The 17,051-nt window shown below is 41.4% G+C and overlaps 1 protein-coding gene across 1 annotated transcript; it reads left to right on the top strand.

Annotated features, from left to right (window-relative positions):
• Positions 1–1,926: 1,926 nt before the first annotated feature.
• MANSC1 (MANSC domain containing 1) lies at positions 1,927–8,275 on the top strand (the record flags this gene model as incomplete). The annotated part of the gene is made up of 3 exons (XM_082498431.1): positions 1,927–2,146; positions 3,012–3,152; positions 6,942–8,275. The coding sequence occupies 3 exons, from the start codon at positions 1,927–1,929 to the stop codon at positions 7,940–7,942; spliced, it is 1,362 nt and encodes a 453-aa protein (XP_082354557.1). The 3' UTR covers positions 7,943–8,275.
• Positions 8,276–17,051: the final 8,776 nt, after the last annotated feature.

Below are 17,051 nucleotides of genomic sequence, written 5' to 3'. Positions count from 1 at the left end.
TCTTCTGCCCTGCTTATATTATATATTGCATCAGCCCTCTCGCCACAATAGTATCTGCGCAGATCTCCATATTCACTATCCTTTCAGTATCCCAACACCCTTAACGTTATCCCAACAGTCCCAGTGAAGAACCATTTTCCTTACCCTCCAGTTACAACCCAGACCTGTAGCCTTTTTTTTTTTTTTGAGCTTGTTTCAGCTTGGCTTCTTCCACCACTACTATATAAGCAAAAGCAGGTGTCAGCTGGGACTCTGCCTAATGCATACCACAGGTAATATTTGTGCTTGCTTTTAGTATTCAGTCCCATAGTTCATTCACTGTGTGATACAGTTAATAGATGACACATTAAATGTTCACATTCTCTTACAGCTTTTTCCTTTAACAGTGAAAATAATTTTACCAGTTTACCAAAAGAGGGAAACCTTGCTACCAAAGCATTCCTCTGCATTTCAAAAAAAACTAGAAATAAACATTTTCTAAAACAAAAATGCAGCTGAAAATTTCAGAAAAAAAAAGAGTACCAAGAATACAAGAATCACAAGGAAACATTAGGAATTGCCCCAAATTGGCCATTTGATGTGAAATGAGATGATAGGCTCAGTCTCTTCCCACACTTACATCCAAATAAAAGCCAACACCCAGCTGTATTAACAAAGGAGACGAGGACCGATTGGGCATGAAGAACAAGTCAGCTGCCCATCCCTTGGCGTGTGTCCACGGTGTTAGGCATAGCACAGGGCAGGCAACAGGAAAGCACTCCTTCCGGGGAAGGATCTCAGAGAAGCAAGAAATTTCACCTCGGTTTAAGTGTCTTTGTTTAAAGTAGACAGCAGATGTCTGCCAGAGACACGACCAGATGATCCATTTTCATTATTCTACCCTTACCATTACAATGTGTAAAATAACCTGCCCTTTGGTAGCGTTTCGGGTAATGGACCACCCCTGAAAAGAAAATGTCTTTTATTTACAGACAACTGTATTATTCTAAGTACTTATAGTATTCTCTTCCTTCTCCCCAAGGGTGAGAGACCTGAAAAAGAAGGAATATATCTTACAGTCTTTTTATTCCTTGCAACTCCTTACTCTCTGGGCCACTTTTACTCCTAAGCACTGCCCCAAAAATAAGAAGGAAAAAAAAATATAAAGAGGAAATGAAAAATTTCCAAGGAAAAACATTACTTAAGCGAGCATTTGCACTAAGGCTGTTGAGGCTAAGCCACCAGTCCGTGCTCCCAGTAGACAGGCTTGTCTGTATAACTCCCATTCTGCAAACACCCTGTGCTTTGCAACGATTTGAACAGGGTGACTCAGGTGGCAGAGACACGCTTACGCAGACATGGGAAGATGCACGTGTCCGTTTAGACCAGGGTATGCATATTAATCGCTTTCATTACAGCCTCCAAAAGCGTATCTCAGTCGAAGGAGAGACAGGGCAGGCAAACCACAGCAGCCTGACCACCACCGCCTCGACCCGAAGAATTTCACCGGGTGGTTACTCCTTTGCGCCTGAACGCTCGGGACGAGCCCTTGGGGTCGGCGAGCGGCTGGAGGAGCGGGGCCACCACCGCGGCTCCGCCGGGCGGGCCGGAGGGAGGGAGGGCGGCCCGGGCCCGCCTCCCCCGGCCCCACCTCCCGGAGGTGCCGGCGGACCGGGGCGCCCGCCGTTCCCCGCCGCTGCCTTCCCGCCCTTGGCCGCCCTAGCGGAGAACAGCCCGTTCGGGGGGAAGGGGGTCGTCCCGAAGGTGCTCCCAGAAACGCGTCCCTGCCCCGGGAGCAGGGGAGGCATCTCGGCGGCGGCTACCAGCGCTTCGGCAAGCTCGCCGCGAAATCCGGTTGCCGACCGAGGGAGGGTCCGGTACGCCTGCGTAAGGGGCTCCCCGAGGCCGGCGCCATCCCAGCCCCGCCAGGACCCCAGCCGGGGCAGCATGCCTCCCGCTGGCAGCTGGTGGCAGGTTTGCTTGCTGGTGATCACCTGCGTGATGCCCAGACCATCCCTGAGCCAAGACTGCTCCGCGGCGAGAGTGGAAGATACCATCATCGATATAAACTTATCTCTGCCCAAAGGCGTCAGGGGCGCAGAGCCAGTGTACGCCCCGACCCCAGAAGCTTGTGTTCACGCTTGCTGCTCGGGGAAAAAGCTATCAGGTAACCTCTCCTCTTCAGTTTTGTCTGCGACTGCGTACGAACACTTGGGAAATCACTTCTGAAGTTGTCTGGGACGAGGGTATTCTCTGTATTCAGCAGGGAAACATTAATTTATCCTTTCGTCTTATCCTGCGACTAGTGACAGCTTGTGGCTGCTCTCCTGTTTTGCTAGGTGTGATGTGTGATTTTAATGCAAGACCCCAGGGTATTCAGGAAAATAGTTGCAGTAAAGGAACAGTGGTAATTTTAAATTATAAAAACTCTCAGACCCCCAAACTTTAAGAGGTGTAAGCTGTATTTAGTAGATGCGCTACAAAGTAACTGACGTTTTACCCTACATTTAGTTTTAGCTAAAAATTAGAGTGCTTGCCCTTCTCTCAGATGGCTGGTTTGCATCAAGCTCTTGGAGCAGTAGGAGGTACAGCAGTGAGTAGAAATAACAGTGGTAAAAGTAACCTCCCAAGCGGCAACAAGCCAAGAGATTCCTGGGATGTGATGGGAAAAGTGTACAAATAATTTCCTTCCCCATGAGCGTATCAAGGAGGTTTTCAGATTTATCAGGATTTGTAAGCGAGAAATTGTTATATAAAGTGGTGCCAGTGTGGTATGGGTGAGGGGAGGATGAGGCATTAGACTCATTATTTCCCCAAGTTCATTTGTTCAGGAAGAGGAAGGTGTGACCTTTCGTATATTGGCCCTGGGCCATTCTTTTGCAGTGCTGGGTTGTTTTTCCTGTAGGAATGTTGTATGTTTGTACTTTTCCTCTTACTCACATGAGGAAAAACTAATTTAACAGATCAGAGCTTATTATCAAGATTGTATAAAAGTTCTTATTGCTGAAATATGTATATATCATGTTTTGCAGGAGACAAGAAGTGTAATTTGATGATTTTTGATGCTCGAAGGACAAGTGCACATCCAAACTGCTACCTGTTTTACTGCCCTAGCACAGAGGCTTGTCCAATGAAAGCTGAGACAGGATTTGTGAGCTACAAGATAACCAGAGGTAAATAATAGCAAGGGCCACTAATCCCCACACTTTTGCACCTGTGAGTTTTCAGTAGTGACCAGAAAATGTTTGCAGGTTGTGTTTTTAGTAAAATGTTCTAAGCCAAGCGCTGTAATTTGAAAATGCTGCTCTTTTGCTTTGTAAAAGGTGGATGGGCAGATGTGTGGTGAACTCCTGTGTGGGCCCAGCTTCCCAGTTGGAATAACATCCCAACCCATATGAAATTCCTTCACATTAGATTCAGAACTCCTCGTATTTTTCCCTTGCTTAAAACAAAAAGATGTACTCAAGATGGAAAATTTTCTGTATGTATTGCTGAAGAGCATTACATACAGAAAGCAACAGAAGTACGATGCCCTTGTAGCCATCTACGTATTCAAAGGATCCATGCGACACTGATGAGTACCATATATGCACAGACAGAAACACTGAGCAAACATTGGGCAAGCCTTGGAGCACTGCTGCGATGTTGCCGAGTAATTGGCAATAGTAATCATTATTTTCTGCTTTCAGTTAGGGCACCTGAAGTGCAGATGCAAAGGACTAAGCTCAAAGCTTTACGGCATGTGGGCTGCGCACTCAGAAATTTCTCACTACCTGTCATGTGCTGTGAGATTTTTAATAGCAAGTCTTACTTGTTGACTGACGTTGACTTGCACCAGACCTGTTTGAACAGCTCAAATAAGAAACTGATAATTACACTGTCCTCCTGCCAAGAGTTCACAAGGTGGTTTCAGTGTGGCTGCTTGAGAGAGCAGAAATTCTGCATTTCCAGAGACTGAACTTTTGCTGAAAAAGAGAACTTTTCCAAGAGGAGCTATGCAAGGAGTGACAGCAGGATATGTAGAAAGATTATTCACGTAATGTTACCAAATATTTTTGTGCAAGCACAATCACACAGAAATTGGGCAAAAGCAATGTGCAACAAATGAATTGCATGCCTGTAAAGTTAGAACTATTGTTTTCTTCAGCTCTTTCTCCCCTAGAAGAATATAGGGGTTTCAAACAAAGAAACAAGAAATTGTGCTTGTGCTTTCATCCTGCATGTAGTCAAATTCTCAGTTAACAACTTGATTGCATATACCATCTCTTTTTCATTTCGCATTTTTTAGCTTCTGTGAACATTGAATTATGGAAAGATTATGCTAGCTTATTTACCTTATGTTCCTAATAAGTTTTCAAAGGTAGCACCTGAGCACTGTTGGTACTGACAAATGTTTCAAGCTGTGTTTTTTCATGTGAGAATCTGCATGTGGTTACACTAAAAACCAAACTAAAAGGGGGAAAGATATTTTATTGGTAATAAAGCATCTTGAAATACTGATGCTATGTTAGTAATAAATTTTGTTTTTTCTTTTTTTAACTGTTCTTGCGGCTGCTAACTAATGGAAACAACCTATGGCTTGGGAAGTAAAAAAAAAAAAAAAAGCGGTCCCAGTTGCAAAGACCTATTGTTAAAAAAGAAGTAACATTTCTGGTTTCTGCTGTTCATGTACTTTTGTGGTGTTTGCCTTTTCCACCCCAGTACAATACGCAGGCAAGACTGGTGGGTCCTAGCAAAGTATGCTCAGGAGGTATTTAGTTTGTTTTTTAAGAGTGACAACCTGAAGTTTGGTTTCTAATGCAGCTTGTTGGATTTGAGATATCAGCAGGACCACTTTGGCTTGTTAATCTCTCTTTTTTTGTTTGTTTGTTTTGTTTGGTTTGGTTTGGTTTTTTAATCTATTTTTAAAGTTTGACTTGTGTATTGCCCTTGTTCTTTCTTACTAACAAGCATATCTATCTCAGTACTGCAGCGGTACCTCGCACATGACAGTTTTGGGCAATTGCATTTGGGACCTTGTAGTCTAAAATGGAGACAAAGAATGCTAGAAAAACAATGTTTGGTGCTGAAAATGTGGAGTAGAGTTAGTTAATGCAGGCAGTTACATTAATTAATCTGGGTGCTTCAGAGTAGCAATGGTACTTAATTCTTGTACGGGACTTGTCACATAGTCTCCCTGTGCTTCCTCCACCCATCCTTTGAATGCTGTGTGAATGCTCCATGCTTTTCTAGCTGTTGTCCAGGCGAGTGAGCTGAAGGTGACGCAGCATGCTGCAAGTGCTTTGTAGCTGCCACACTACATCCGCTGTTTGTTTAAATGCACGGGGGGAAAGAATCCATGGGAGCACATCAGGAACAGGGAAATACTGAGCTGGGGACTGACTCCATGGTGGGGACAGGCTATTTCCTTGCTGATGTGGAAATGGGTCCAGAGCTGCAGAAGCAGCTGAGAGTTTGGGTGTCTTTGACCATACGATGCCTGATTCTCTAATAACTGATCATTTTGTTATTTAAAGCCACTCTGAAAACTGAGTATGGCTTTTCTCTAAGTCAGACCTTGTGGTTGGGGTCCATTATCTGTATTTAGGATCTTACTTTGCTAACAAGCTGGTGGCTGAGTGGAAGATTAGAATAAAAATTGGTGTCTGTGATTCAAATGAAGTCTTTGCTCTGCTCTTGTTTAAAGCATTGCCAGTTTTTTTTGTTTGGTTTTTTTTTGGGGGGGGGAGGGAGTGGCTTTTTTGCATTTTATTTTTTTGTGGAGTCTTAAGGCTTGGAAATATATATTAAAACAGCAGCCAAGTAGGCTTCTTTGCATGTATAATAAAACTGAAATAAATCCATCCCTCTAGATTCCTACTTGAAAAAAAGGTGACAATGAAAATATCATGGACTTTATTTATTTCAATTCCAGTGCAGTTAACAAACTTCTTTGGTTCTATAAAAAGAGATGAGTGAGAGTCAGAACTACTTGAGAGGATGTTCCCTTTTAATGTTCTGTGCCACAACTGAATGATAACAATTATATATACACACATCTATATATATATGCGTGTGTATATATATATATATATATATATATGAATTGTAACAGCCAGTCTTCCCAAGAGCTCATGCTCACTGAAAGTCTGTCTATAACACCTGTGTAGAATCAGGTAGCTGCTTGGATTATTGCTTGTATGGAATTTCTGTCACATAATGCTATTGCCCTGCTTCCAAATTCTATTAAATAATATTCACCCACCTGGTTTGCAAGCAGTACATATCAACTTCTGGAGAAATGATCAAGTGCAGTTTGCTTCTTGCAGAGGCTTTCACTGCAAATACCTCGGAGAGTCTTGGAGCAGTATCTTTCTTCTAGCATGGCAGTAGGAGCTCAGGTCTTTCCTACAAATCAGTATGCGTATAACATGGCCTATAAAATGGGATATTATTGCCACTTTGTATCATAAGACAATTTTTGTACATGGATTGAATTGTATCAAACAATCACAGGGTGCTTGGATATTACAAGAAAAGGGAGTATATAATCATCTTTTCCAGGTGGAAATGCGTACATCTGACAAAAGTGAGGTTAATAATATCTACTTCTTAACTGACAGAGGCTGAGAATGGTTTAAAGGCAATGGGCCTACTTACTCTGCATTGCACTGCTAAATAAAATATTTACATGCATGCACTATGAGTATAAAACAATCAGATTGGGACACTCTGCACAGGTGAATTCTGTAAGACAGGGTCTGTTGTGGCCAGGCTTGAGACTGACAGGTCTTATGACACAGAATTTAAAAGTTACTCGCTGTATTTTAAAGAAAGGAAGATGTTGATGCCTCAGTTTCATTAGTCATTACTTTCTGGAGCCCCCTTATATCTCTCTTAGGAAGAAATACAAATAGAGTAAGCCTGTGGTACTCAAAAATAGATTTAATAATTAAATACTGGTATTTCCATTCTGTTTCCAGACACCCATGCCCCCGAGGATACATCCTTCAAAAGTGAGGACCTTTCATCAAATGGGTATTCTTTGTCTTCAGATGCTGGAGCCTTTCTTTCTCACAGTCAGACTAGCCATCAGAATCGTACTGCTGCTTTACAACAGTCTGTCTTCCATCAGGCATCTGAACTCCTTAACCACGTGGGCAAGCATTTAGACAACACCGAATTTCATACAGTTTTTCCTGAATCTCAGGGGGCAAAACATCCTGAGAGCTTAGACCCCATCCCAAGGCAGAAAGTAATTAACCTGCTGCCAAATACATCTTCTGCTGTTCGAATTGGAAAGCCCTCTGCTTCCTTCCCTACCACTCAGCCTAGCACTCCTGAACCCAGCAGTACTATTCTTACTTCTCTGCCTGCACGTACCACCCGACTGGAATCTCGTACAACCTCTCTGCATCTTGGTGGTGCTAAATCTACTACTGTCACCACCACCACCACAGCTACCTTTCCGCCTGCTGTGACCACTAGAGCTAAACCTGGTATCCCTGCCACCAGCATCGCTGTTACTCATGTTCCTCTTTCCAGTGCCACAGTTTCTGCTTCTATTTCTACAACCAAGCCAGTGACCACGAATTCCAGATCTGCTACCACCCCATCAGGGCTGAGAACTCCAGCAACCCCTCCAGAGCCAACAGTTGTCTCTTCCAACAATACCAGCCATGTTACTCTCCTCTCTTTTCCAGGTTTCACTCTGTCTACTAGTGTTTCTCCCACATCTTTCCAAAACGACCCTCAGGGTTATGACCCTTCTGATTCAGAAAACTACCTGCCAGAAATTGTTCTGAGAGAGAAAGGTGGTGTTCAGCTGGGAGAAAAAAGCAGCCTTGTAGCAGCTTTGCTTTTTGGGGTGATATTCTTGTTGCTAGTGATTACACTGATGGGAAAGAAAATACACGAATCTCTTCAGAAAAGGCATTATACCAGGCTGGATTACTTGATCAATGGAATATATGCTGATGTATGACGGGGAGAAGGAATAAGATTGTGAGGAGCATCTCTCATCTTTGAGAGGACAACTCTGAAACGGAACAGTAGATATTGAAATCTCAGAAGAGGATGGATTCCTTTCTTTGGCCTCTGATGGGGAAGTGGCAGATGGCTTTGGTGGGAAGAGAACTGCTTTTTCTGTGCTGAACTGTAATGTCTATCATTTTTGATTTATTACAAAATCCAGAAAATAAAACACTAAAATCCAAGTTAAGCTAAGAAGGTCTTCTATTTAAGTAGAAAAAGCATTTGAAAGCTTAATCTGTACTGTGACAAGATTAGTGGAATAGAAGTACACCTAATAAATTGAGTACCTATGCAATGTATGAGTGTTTTCAATGCTATTTGCCCCCAAATGCCATAGTGTTACATGATTATCTGGCAATCCTGTTTATTCTATCTGTAGCCTTAAAGGGGTACTTGGTAGTAGAGTTTTGCGTTTAAATGGTTTTAGGTACATACAGTAAAAATTGTAGTACACATAACATAGTTGCCTTAACTTTCTTTAGCTACATGTAGTTTATGGATGTGTATCTTTAATGCTTTTTTCTTCTGCCTTTTGCTTCATCACAAGCTATCCTTAAAATCACATGCTGCAAATCTGACTTTGCCTTTTCCAAAGAGCTTGCCACCCTGAAGCACACTGGTTTTTTGCAATATGTATTTAGAGAGAAAGGGTTTTTATCATATCAAAGTAAAGCAAGCTACAATCAAGCTCTTTTGTGGCAAACGACATGACCAAGGGACTTGACAAACGCACGAGAGAGAATTGGTTCTAATACACCTAAATCCCTCACAGTCGAGACTCAACACCTGATAGCAGAGCAGGCAGAAACTTGTGAGGGGGCTTAGCAAAGGCAACGGCTGTACTATTGGCAGAAGAGACAGAGAAAAGTGTGGTCTCCATTTGCTGAATATCTAAAGGGAGGTAAAACAGTTTTAAAGGAAAATGGTGACTGTGTTGTAGGAGGGTGCCAACCGCAAAGGAGTTTCCTACAGTCAGCAGAAGCAGATGAACAAGGTTGCATTATCTTCATGCCTCTGGTGTTCTTCTACTTTCCTCACCAGGCTGGTGGCTCTGGAAAGAGCTCCTTGCAACAGTGCTATACCTGCTGTCTGTCCTGAACAGACAGAGCTCTTACTGGCCCTCAAAGCACACTCTCTTCACTTCTAGGGTCATCTTTGTATGACTGGTAATAAGCACAGGTGCTCCATATGTTTCCACAACTCTGCAACAAGAGATGAGGGAGAGTACGTGTGAGCATCTACTGCTCACTAGACAACTTCCAATTTGTATTACTCGCGTTTCCCTTCACATACACCCAGTCTAAACCTGTTTTTAGAATGAAAGACTAGATTTCAAAGTATCCACGTGGCAGGCAGCATAACCAACAACAAACATCAAGACAGAGAAGGAAGGGTGCCTCATGAATAAAAGGAAATAATTCTATCACAAAATATGAAATGTGACTCATGTCTAAGAGGTTCTTAGATACGTCCGGCTTAGTGTGGTGGGAAGCGGGCATGATCCAAAAATGGCCTCAAGGCAAGTTTTCTGAGAGCTCTAATAATAACTTTATGCTGAAAATTCTCTGAAAAGTCCATTATTCAAAGATCAAAGAAAAGTCAGTGTTTCTTATGTCAAGAAGTTGAATTCTTATTATATGGGGGCTGCAAATTGCTTTATAGATACAAAATCAGTTGGTCTTTTACATTGCTTAAGTCTGACAATGCTTAAATAAAAAACATTCTTGATAACCTCTTAAAAGTGAACAAAATTACAAAAGAAAAGTATTTCAAGTTCATCAGTTTGTTGACTGGACTTTGTTTAACCTTAGTTTATTTTTTTTTTTTTAATACCTATTTTCAAAGGTTTGGTCAAGGAACATGGTGAGGGAGAACAACATTTCTGGGAAATGAGTTAATAAAATGGTAAGTACTAGTCCCAGTTGCGGGCTGTAAAAATACAGGTGCAGATCTGAGGTTGACCGTAATTTTCTCTCAAAAGAACTACAGCTTCATGAGAAGCCTTCTATGTTCCTGATGCCATCACAACAGCTTACTGCAGGAGAGGTGCTGAGAACAGCCCCTGAATCCTCACTGCATTTCTGCCGTAATAACTAATTTGTTGGAGGGAGAAATTGTTATTATTAATTGATACGGTACAGTACAGTAGAGAGACGTTCAAGAGAAGGCAGGCAGACATATCTCAGGGTCGCTCAGAGCACTGGGCATGTATTTGGCTAATATAAACAGAAACATCGCACTCCAACCCAAACAGCAATGTATACTGTGCACGGTGAATGGCACAAGTGAAGCAGAAAGGTGCACAGGTATCATGACTAATTTGGTGAGGATGCTGAGCTGAGTGGCCTTTCACAATTTTTGAGTGAAACAAACAACTTTAAATGTTCTTAGATTAAAAATCCTTTTTTATGCTTAAGCAAAGAAAAGTAGGGATTAAGCAGGTGTACTGAAACACTTATCTTTTTTTTTTTTTCCATCCATTTGTCTGTTGGACTAAGAACAAACGGGGAATTGTTAGGTGACTAGTTTGGATCTTTCTGGAGAGGTATTTACAAGCTGTTTTAGAACACTAGAGGGCAACAACAGTTTATTAAATAGAATTCACAAGTTCTGAGGGTGCCAATTAAAAAAAATGTTTTAATTAGCTCGGTTTTTAACTTCCCAATCAATGGTTATTTCATTGCAAAAATGTTTTATAGAAAAGCTGTTTTGTTCCTCAGAAGGTTCTGGGTAGAGGATTATATACACATGCTTTTAAAACTTCTTACTATATCATATAGTGGTAGTGAACAGCTGTAGAAAACATCAAAACTAAGTATATTGTCTTTTCTGTTTTAATAATATTAAATCAAATTACATTATTAGCCACATATTGGCATTGCCAGTTAACAGAGCATGAGAGAGAGATTTCCCATCATCATTCTTTCAATGATGATGCTTAATTATATGCATTTTTTGAGCTTATTTATTTGTCTTGTTAATGCTCTTGTATTATGAAACAGAAAGGAGTGAGGCAGTAACTGTAAAAAGTCTATCCAGTTTGTTATGCTGTTCAATGCTGTTTATGTAAAACTTCTGTGTGTTCTTCTATTTTTCTATTGACATCTCCTATGGTCTTAACTATGCACCATACTCATGTCACTGGATCATCAGCCATCACGATATGATGACAACCCTGTGCACTTGGGGTGGCTCTTTCTAAAGGTAACCAGTTACGTTGTGGCTCCAGGCCAAAAGCTGGTTGACTTTAATCACCTGGAGAGTGTAATAAATGCTGTAGCTGCTTGTTTTCATGTTGTTGCTTTATAGCACTGAGCAAACATAAGGTGTGTAAATATAGACTGTCGTGAACAAAACTGTTTTGTGGTATTGTACAGTAGAGCAAATAGAAAGCCCGAATTTTATAACCACTACAAACAATCATAAAGAAATAAATTGCAGATCTATTTGAGATGGATGAGAAGAGCATATAGTCCCTGCCTCACAGGGCTGCAAACTCAGTACGGCCTCTTCTCTTCAAATAGAGCTTCAGTGTATTGTAATTCCTGTAAGAGTAGGAAACACTTATACTCAGCATTCTTTCAAGCGAATTACTAACCAACTAAAAAACAAAACAGAAAAAAAGAATTACATGAGAAGACAGTTTCAAAACTGAATCTTATTTTCATTCCTCCTACAAAACCATCTTATTGGATTTGAATCTGATGACACCATTAGATATTGCTTTCATCAAGTCCTGGCTTGAGAGACACAGGACTAATTTATCTTCTAATACTTGGGAAAACTGCACTTTTAGAAGACTCCAGTGTCTGAATTTGTGAAAATATTTACTTTATAGCCAGCTATGGTAAGTGGGTCTCAAGGTCTCAGTGTTTTCGAGCTAGCCAGGTGCAGGGATGAGGAGGAGCAAGACCCGGGCACTACACCCAAGCTCACCAACAGGATTATTTCATACCATCAATGTCACACTCATTATAAATTAGAAAGTTTGCTGCGAAGTTCGCTCTCTCCCTTGATGGCTGCCATCCTGGGAACTATGGTCTCTCAAACCATAACACATCTCATTATCCCACACTTCATGATGATACAAACATAAAGTGCAATTATTGCAGCCAACAGTTTCCATGCAGTACCCCTTCATACAGAGAAGTTATACTTTGTGCTTGTTATGGTTTGGGAAACCCATAACAATTTATGGTCGTTTAGACAATCATTCTATCAACCAATGACCCCTCCCCACCCAGGAAAGGGAATCGGGAAAAACAAGGAAACCCAGGAGGTGAAGTATAAACAGATATAATAGAGTAAGATTAGATAATTAACATTAATAGCACTAAAGAACCAATATTGATCCCGATACCAATACAGAATATGCAAAGATTATACTCAGCCAATTCTATCAGTAGGAAGTTGTGCACTCCGAGCAGTGGACAGTAAATGTGGGACACTGTGAGCGCTATGGCTTTGGGAGGAAGGGAAGGCCTCAGGGCTCTGGCACCAGGGCATGAAGTTCTCAGGATCACAGCTATCAAGGGAGAGAGCAAACTTTGCAACAAACTTTCTAATTTATATTAAATGTGACGTTTGTGGTATGAAATAATCCTGTTGGCCAGCTTGGGTCTAGTGCCCGGGTCTTGCTCCTCCTCATCCCTGCACCTGGCTAACTCAAAAACAGAGACCTTGAAACTCACTTACCATAGCTGGCTATAAAGTAAATATTTTCACAAATTCAGACACTGGGGTCTTCTAAAAGTGCGGTTTTCCCAAGTATTAGAAGATAAATTAGTCCTGTGTTGCTCAAACCATGACAGTGCTCTGTCACACTCCTGAAATTGGCCTAGACTGCTGGACCCTTCCTATGTATTGCTTATTCTCTCATATATGTAATATACTTCTCTGCCTCCCTGTTCATAGACAGTTATGGGATAGCTGCATCCTTTCATCATTCAAAAGCCTTGCACATCCCTTCGGGAGGGTACATGCTATTCCCAGATGCTTTAGCAGCCTCCTGATGGGTTGGTCCCCTGAAGAATTAGGCTATATTGAAAATTTTTCTTCATCTTGAGGAAGCCTACACTTACTCTTAATCTCACAGTCTAAATTTGCTTTTTCCTCCTAGGTCTCTACCTTTCTTGAAGATATCAAAGTGCAAAGCATAAGACTGCTGCTCTTTGTGCTCTTTGTGTTTGGTAGATATTATAAACAATGAAAAAAATGTATTTTTAAGTTTCAGTACAACTATGCTGGATTAATCTTTTCAGTATAATGGCTCACTTCATGAAAAAAAATATAACGGTTGTGCATTAACTTCTGTTTTGTTACTTCTCTCCTTCCAACTTGTAAAATGTCATTGTCTTAAGTGGCAAAAGAGTTTAGATATGCCATGTCCAAAGTGTTCTGATCCCTCTTCTTTTTGGTTTGCTTTGTTTTTAATAGAAAATTGAAAATTCCTTCATATTGACACACCCAGGAATCATCAATCTCTGCACTCTTGCACTCTGTATTTTCTCAAAGAAATTTAACAAGCATTTAACATCCAGAACAACTTGAAGATGTTGTAGGTTAGACTGGCTGAAACATAGGCATGTTTTGAAACATTTGCTGATTTAAGCGGTCACTCTGAAGACCACAATGGTGTTTCCTCAAAATGCTAGGATGGTAAGGATGGCTATATAAGGTATAAGTACTTATAAGGTGCTTTGGTATCTGCCACATCATATAAGCAGCTGAGTTCTGGCTGAACACTCAAAAGCCGCTGGGAGCACCACCAGGCTTTTTTTGTGCCCCCACTTACACTGGAAGAAGGATGCAATCAGTGATGCTTAGACTTCGACATTGTGACTTTTGCAACTCTTTCCAACAACACCTAGATTGAAAATTTGCACAAAGTTCAACCATTTATTCTTGTGCTAGGAAGATGGTAGAAAAATCCTCACTATGACACAGAATTCCTATAGGTGTGCCTGCTGTTTAGCTACTTTCCAAGTAAGTTTTTCTGTTTGCTTTTATGAAAGAGTCTTTTTTCCCTATCCCTAAATCCAAGTTCCACTGACAGCACTAAAGTCCTGTGTAGCCCAATTAAGTTAGGAATGAGACGACCGCTTTACTTCAATGGCTGTGTCCTGCTCTGTCTTTGTGTGTGCAATTCCCACTGATGTCAGTGGGAGGTCCTCCAGCACATAGTTTATGGCTATAATTCCTCCCACTTAGTGGCTCATAACTTTCCGAAACAATTGCCTTATAGGATGACAGGACTTCTCAGCCCAGAGGTGAAATTTCTGAAAGACTCCAAAGACCATTTTCCCATCTGCTTCCGATTATTTAACTATGACAATATTGTCCTTGTTTTGTTTCAGGACATGAAATAAAGACCTCAAATGTTTTTCCGCCATGTGATAACTCAGGGACTACTTTTGGAAAGACTCCAGATTTGGCACATGCTATAAGTTGCTTTTACAGAGCATTCCATTTTAGAAAGGGCAAAAAATAATTTGTTTGTGAGGTATAGTCTTAAACAAGTGACAACAGCTCGCACTATGCTGCTCCCTACTAAACTTAACAAGATACATATGTGGCTTTCCTACACTGACAAATACATAAAGCAAGGGCATACCCCATTCAAGTAAACATTGTAAAGGATGGTGGAGTTTGAAAAGTGACTTGCTTGAATGCTGAAGTCTATTCACATGCTATGTCTAGCAGAGAGAGGGTAAGCTTTTCCAGAAGTGCATTGGCTGAGTCTGAGGGTAGTTCAAGTGCCGTGATGTTTTTGCAGTCGCCAAAAATAAGTATCACTGGTGACAGCAAAATTCTCCACTGGCTACCCCATCAATTGATAATGAAAGCAATTTCCAGGAACTCAGTCTGCATACACCAGCAGTAGCAAAAAGAGCAATGAATAAAATGCACACGTGCTACAAGCACTTACAGTGCACCTTACTTCCTTGTATCTGGAGCATCTCCTGACTTCGTAAAACATCAGGTGTTTGGTACACAGTTTATCTTGGGCAGCAATCCAGATGGAGTCAAAGTGGGTAGATGCAGCAGCTGGGGTCTACAACCTTCCACAGCAGCACGTTACCGTGCATCAGCTGGCAAGTGGTAATTGTCCCCGAGTGCGACATGGGTTCTTGCACCTGTTCTGCTGTGTGCTGACACCGACATTCCAGCTGAGACTACAGAAGGAAAGTAGGCTTGAAAGGTGAATTTAAAAGAAGAGTCTTGTTTTGGGGTGAAGTTTATAACTTTGTAACTGACCCTGATTTTTTTTTTTCCTTTAGTTAATTTTCACCCAAGTGAATGTTGATTAAGTCTTAATTAGAAACCACCTTGATTGCAGGTCTCATAATGGACCTGGTAAAACAAGATAGGTCTCTCCAGGAAAGACTTTGCATATTTCTCATTTGGCTTTTGACCTAAAATTTAACAAATCTTGTTTGAATCTTTAACTCAGCTCAACTCATATTTATTTTACCCTGTTACTGTCACTTGTGACCGCTCAGTATTTATCCTCTACCTTCTTTATCTGCACAGCCTTTCCATTGTCTATCCAACGTTGTTCAACAGTAGAGGTTTTGCACAGGGAAAGAAAAAGGGAATTTGCCCTTGTATTTTCTAGGTTGTATTTTGATTTAGTTTTCACATCTTCCTGTTTAAAACTGAATAGTATTTTGAATTTGAATGTTGATGTTCTAAACTTTCTTTTGAAATGGTATCTATGTAGCAAAATAATAAACGGGTGATCCATATATCATGGACCCAGGGCTACATAATGTTGAGTGCTTTTTGCTCATGAAGACATCCTTCTGAAACTACTGAAATAAAAAACAGTATCTCAGAAAAAAAAAATTTTGTTCTTTGTTTGCCTCAAAGACCCATGACAAGCGTTCCAGCTACACCATAGACATGAGTCTCAAACATTTTGTGTTCATGTAGGTATAAACCATGGCACGTATTTACTAGAAAGAATAATAAAAAGAGCTTGCAGATGCATAGCTGAGTACTCTAAACTTTCTGTGCAGAAACTGGGCCAGCTGCTAAATGAGACCAAGAGCTACAGCTCTTCTGCTTGTACACTGTGATTACTCAGTGAGGTAAACCAAATATATAAAGTGACAGCAAGTGCAGGTTGCCCAAACCTTGCTGTTTTGTAAAAGCTATAGTATGTGGAGAAAGTAATTGTTGCTTAATTGGAGAGATATGGCTTTGATGGATGGACTGTTCAATGGATAAGGAATTACCTGGATGGCCACATCCAAAGAGTTGCAGTCAATAGCTCAATGTCTAGATGGAGATCAGTAACAAATGGTGTCCCTTGGGGGTCTGTACTTGGATCAATACTGTTCAATATCTTTATTAATGATGTAGACAGTGGGACTGAGTGCACCCTCAGTAAGCTTGTGGATGACATCAAGTTGAGTGGTGCAGTTGATATACTTGAGGGAAGGGATGTCATCCAGAGGGACCTTGACAGGCTTGAGGATTGGGCTCGTGTGAAGTTCAACAAGGCCAAGTGCAAGGTCCTGCACCTGGGTTGGGGCAACACCCACTATCAGTACAGGCTGGGGGATGAATGGATTGAGAGCAACCCTGAGGAGAAGGACATGGGGATACTGGTAAATGAAAAATTAGATACGAGCTGGCAATGTGTGCTTGCAGCCCAGAAAGTCAACCGTACCCCAGGCTGCATCAAAAGAAGCATGGCCAGCAGGTTGAGGGAGGTGATTCTGCCTCTCTATTCAGCTTTCATGAGACCCCACCTGGAATACTGTGTCCAGCTCTGGGGTCCTGGACCTGTTAGAAACAGACCTGTTAGAGCAGATCCAGAGGAGGGCCACGAAAATGGTCAGAGGGATGGAACACACCTCTCCTATAAGGAAAGGCTGAGAGAGTTGGGGTTTTTCAGCCTGGAGAAGAGAAGGCTCTGGGGAGACCTTATTGCGGCCTTTCAATACTTAGAGGGGGCTTATAAGAAAGATGGAGAGAGACTTTTTACAAGGGCCTGTACTGACAGGACCAGGGGCAATAGTTTTAAACTCAAAGAGGGTATAATTAGATTG

Source organism: Vanellus vanellus (assembly GCF_965231255.1).
Source record: "Vanellus vanellus genome assembly, chromosome: 1".
Classification (NCBI taxonomy): Eukaryota; Metazoa; Chordata; class Aves; order Charadriiformes; family Charadriidae; genus Vanellus; species Vanellus vanellus.
This window is presented reverse-complemented; position numbering and strand designations above follow the sequence as displayed.